The 4,956-nt window shown below is 41.2% G+C and overlaps 1 protein-coding gene across 1 annotated transcript; it reads left to right on the plus strand.

Annotated features, from left to right (window-relative positions):
* The first annotated feature begins 243 nt into the window (after positions 1 to 243).
* LOC135465544 (carbonic anhydrase 14-like) lies at positions 244 to 3,775 on the plus strand. The gene is made up of 5 exons (XM_064742784.1): positions 244 to 304; positions 2,586 to 2,626; positions 2,927 to 2,993; positions 3,359 to 3,516; positions 3,722 to 3,775. Exons 1-5 carry the CDS (start codon positions 244 to 246, stop codon positions 3,773 to 3,775), a joined length of 381 nt encoding a protein of 126 aa, XP_064598854.1.
* The last annotated feature ends 1,181 nt before the right edge of the window (positions 3,776 to 4,956 follow it).

Consider the following 4,956-nt stretch of genomic DNA (forward strand, 5'->3'; position numbering starts at 1 on the left):
TTAACTGAGGGAATTTCCGTGTTTCATTACTCTATAGAAAGTCGCAATGAAAATTTTATTCATGCCCTTATATTTACCCATACACACAAGCCAAACTGTGACAGTGTGTCTTCAAAGACCAATTGAGCGCACGCGCATGCAGCATAGCTGAGTGCTACCATAAGATGACGGATCGTCCTTGCACTGTCACATCTCTTGTTGCTCGCATAGATGACTCCTCGAGATAGAAGATAGCCTTTCACCATGTTTGCTCTTCAGCTCCTCTCCCTGACAAACTTTGTGGCTCTCTGCATGACTACTGATCGTAAGTTGCTTCCCTCATCCAGTTCCACGAATGACGGGGCCTCCGTGGCTCAGTCGGTTAAAGCGCTAGCGCAGCGTAATGACCCAGGAGTCTCTCACCAATGCGGTCGCTGTGAGTTCAAGTCCAGCTCATGCTGGCTTCCTCTCCGGCCGTACGTGAGAAGGTCTGTCAGCAACCTGCGGATGGTCGTGGGTTTCCTCCCGGGCTCTGCCCGATTTCCACCCACCATAATGCTGGCCGCCGTCGTATAAGTGAAATATTCTTGAGTACGGCGTAAAACACCAATCAAAAAAAAAAAAAAAAAAAAAAAAAAATCCACGAATGACAATAGTTACAAATGTGCTGTTCGTGTCAACAGAGATAGTGGATCTATCCACAGATAAATTTAAATAGACCTAAGATAACAAGTTTAAAGTTGAAAGGCATGGAAACTTTTCCGTATATATTAAATGTTCAGTCAGATCTATGTCTATGTGCAGAGAGAAAATAATGCACATAATAACGACTGATTACCGTAATTATAACACATGTAGTGTACTATTTCAAGAGTGTTTTGTATATGTACGTGTGATTTATTCCATGTGTTGAATCAAAAAAGCGATTTCAAGGTTCGATTGTGTCTTATGTCAAAGGTATAAAGGTTCTCTTTAAGCTTTACTCTGTATATCTCTTGAAACAATGTAAACCTGCTAACCATTTTCATAAAACTGGGACGTAGCAATCGTCGTTAACCAAAGATTGAAAGCTGACACTGAGCATCTGATTTTCACCGGTGGGTACATGTTTGTCACTGACGAATCTGTTAGCGCGACGGTGTCGCCCACAATGTTAGAGCCGAGGCCCAACAGCCGCGACAGTCCAGCCCGAGTTGTCCAGAACTGTCCGTCGCGACAGTCTTGCCCGTTCTGTCTAGTACCTTCCGCCGCTGACGTCGCCGTCTCTGCCCGGTTTCCTCCAATGCACCATAATGCTGGTTATATATCAGATGTCATTTAGACAGTAGTTTAAAGTAATGCCAGACTCTGAGATCTCCGGTTCAAAACCCAGAATGGTCTCTGTCAATATTCAGCACTAGAACCATAGCTATATGATAACGATAATACTGGTGTATATTTACATGTATATACAGTTTCGGACCCCAGCCTGTGGCCTTTCAGTTATCCACTCTGTGGGGGTACGAGCCAATCTCCCGTGGATATCTCTAGCGTATCGTTGGAAGATCCGCCTCTGGGTAACATCGCCTACACTAACTTCAACAAAATGACAAGTTTGCCACTTAAGCTCTTGAATACGGCGAACAAGATAGGTGTGGTTATTACACAAGCAATGTACAAGTCGGAAGCTTTATCAAGGGTACACAACGAAGTTAGACTAGGCGTTCACAGATATCTTGTAATAGAGGTGTCCATACGTTATAAGTGGTCCCCAAAACTAAATTCATCTTCTGAATGTATAGTTCAGATCACTGTGAAAAGCTCATCGAGTATTTTTGTAGATTTCGAGTATAGATAACAATGCAAAAAGATTAACTGTTAAATACTGAAAATGTTGTAACTTTTCATTTTGAATCCTTACCTCAGCGAAGCTCAGTGGATTTGATGACTCCTTAAAGATCCAAGATGGCGGATTACCAACCATTTACATCCTTGAACAGCTCCATTTCCACGTGGGCTCCATAGATGACATAGGCTCGGAACACAGCATAGACGGCGAATTTTACCCTGCTGAAATAATGCTTTAGGAAGACTTACAAACATAGTGACTTAAAACTGTGCAAAAAAGCTACAAAACATCGGTTGACATGGTTTTAGAAAACTTGAAAATACTTCAAATTCCAGCTTTAGGAAAACTTACAAGAGCATTGTTGAACTTATACTTATTAGAAAATTACGTACATTTGACTACATGCATTGTTGTAGAATTTAGAGCCATACGTTTTGCCAGACGATATTACGAAACAATACAAACTTACAAACGGCATAGGAAGTCACAAAGTTCAACAATTGATGGTCGATGTGCCGTATTTCCTCGATTTCTCCACTCCTCTGGCAGTTGTATAGATGCTGATCTGGTATTTGCCTTTATGTAGTTTTACTACTTAATAACATTTTGAGCACAAATAAAGCAAGATTTTAGAAATTAAATATTTATTGTTCGATGTACTTAGGTCTGTATTAACTAAGTTGACTCAAACTTGAATAATATTGGTTTATCTTTAAACGATTTCAGATACACTTCGTTTTCTATTCGTCGTTGTAAACTGATTTCAAAACGGCTCAAGACCAACCGGAAGGTCTAGCTGTTCTTGGGGCTTTGTTTGAGGTGAGTGAATCACCAACAATCTCGGCCAAACTACGGGTTTCTTTAACTATATGCTAATGCTTCAGACAGGTGGACAGCACCACTCATCAGCATACATTTAGGATTACCTAGCGTCCTGGCATTAACGTGTTGAAGTAGTTTTGTGAAGTGAATATGCCACACAAAAATTGTCTGTGTGCGTAACTGTACAGGAATTTGTTCATTTGTAAGCTGAAATCAGAGGCACAGTTGACAATAATTCCATTTGGTCTGGAAAACATCGTCCTGATTTGTTTGTTGTCTTATGTACTGTATTAATAGATCAATGATGACGATAACGAAGCCTTCCAGCCCATTATAAACAAACTGTGTGCCATTTCATACCCACGTAAGTGTTTTTATGTGTGTCAGCAATAACAAAGCAGTTGTAGCACAATTTACGGCTGTTTTCCATCTTGCTGTATCCAGAAAATAAGTGGCGAAAATGATTGTTTGTTCTAGTTTTATAATTGTTTTGTAGTTGTATGATTTTTTTTCTTGTGGCAGAACAAAAAACCTATAAATTTATTCATTTGCATTGAAACATGTGTGAATCGAGATTATGGATTTATGCCCCATTCGACTTTCTTTAGAAGAATATGGACTTGCGTACCACTGACTAAAGGCAATTTTGTAGCGAGTATGGCTGATGTTACAGACAGCTGAATATAGACCGTTATAGAATAGATTACAGTATCAGTTATCATGTTCCAGATGACACAGCTGTAGTTGATCCCCTGAGAGTCGAGGACCTGCTCCCGGAGGAGGCTAACCAGTGGTACAGATACCCCGGCAGCCTCACCACCCCGCCGTGTTTCGAGAGTGTCATCTGGACAGTCTTCAAGAATTTTGTTAAGATTTCAGAGAATCAGGTAAGCCTAGATTTCATCATTTTGTCTGCGCTACTCCACAAGTCTTTAGCTTGGTGTGTTTATGCTGACCACAATGTTTTGGGAGTTAGCACGTCCACTGTTGCGAGTTGTGAGTTTGCTCTGAAGCCACAAAGAGCTCATAAAAAATTAGATAATATAACAGAACATCCATGTATCAATGTGTCTGATTTCTCTTTGTGCTCAGCCGGTGAGGAAAGCCAAGGTAGATCACCTAGGTTCTGGCTTGATCACGGCCTAGCATAATGACAGGGAATAGTGTCATATCTATATTTTTCTGAGACAGCAGCACATGGTCACAATCCACGTGGTTTTCACCACCGAGGATGTCGTTGGAGAAAGATTTGATTCCCATTTAGTATTGTACATGTAATTATCAACTTGTAAAACTCAACAAGTGATAAGTTTACACCCAAGACCATGTCGTTAAAGCACCAGTTCCCAATCTTTCATATCATTTCTCACCATAATACGCTTGTCTTCAGACCAAACTCAGTGCTTGTCATCTCGTGTTGTCTCATTTTAGCTGAACACTTTTCGCACCTGTCTTAATGGAGAGACGGGGCCCTTAGTCGACAACTTCCGGCCCACCCAGCCTTTGAATGGCCGCGTGATATATGAAAACTGAACTATCCACGAAAGATGATGATTTTGTGATACGACACAATCCTGGGATGTTGCTGATTGCGTGATAGAGGAAACTATCCTGGGATGTTGCTGATTGCGTGATAGAGGAAACTATCCTGGGATGTTGCTGATTGCGTGATAGAGGAAACTATCCTGGGATGTTGCTGATTGCGTGATAGAGGAAACTATCCTGGGATGTTCCTGATTGCGTGATAGAGGAAACTATCCTGGGATGTTGCTGATTGCGTGATAGAGGAAACTATCCTGGGATGTTCCTGATTGCGTGATAGAGGAAACTATCCTGGGATGTTCCTGATTGCGTGATAGAGGAAACTATCCTGGGATGTTCCTGATTGCGTGATAGAGGAAACTATCCTGGGATGTTCCTGATTGCGTGATAGAGGAAACTATCCTGGGATGTTCCTGATTGCGTGATAGAGGAAACTATCCTGGGATGTTGCTGATTGCGTGATAGAGGAAACTATCCTGGGAAGTTGCGTGATAGAGGAAACTATCCTGGGATGTTGCGTGATAGAGGAAACTATCCTGGGAAGTTGCGTGATAGAGGAAACTATCCTGGGATGTTCATGACTACGACATGCAGGAAAATAGAACTTTCCTGAAAATTTTCCGCCTCTGGTAATGACCACGTCCTATCTGACAACTCCATTTTTTGCACAATTATTTACTTGTCATATCACAAAATTTAAAAATAAAACACTTGATCTCAGTCCAAAAATGACTTCAGTGTCCTGCTTTACCTATTATTACGATCCTTTTAGAACGTCTTTCATT

Source organism: Liolophura sinensis, chromosome 1, assembly GCF_032854445.1.
Source record: "Liolophura sinensis isolate JHLJ2023 chromosome 1, CUHK_Ljap_v2, whole genome shotgun sequence".
In the NCBI taxonomy this organism is placed as follows: domain Eukaryota; kingdom Metazoa; phylum Mollusca; class Polyplacophora; order Chitonida; family Chitonidae; genus Liolophura; species Liolophura sinensis.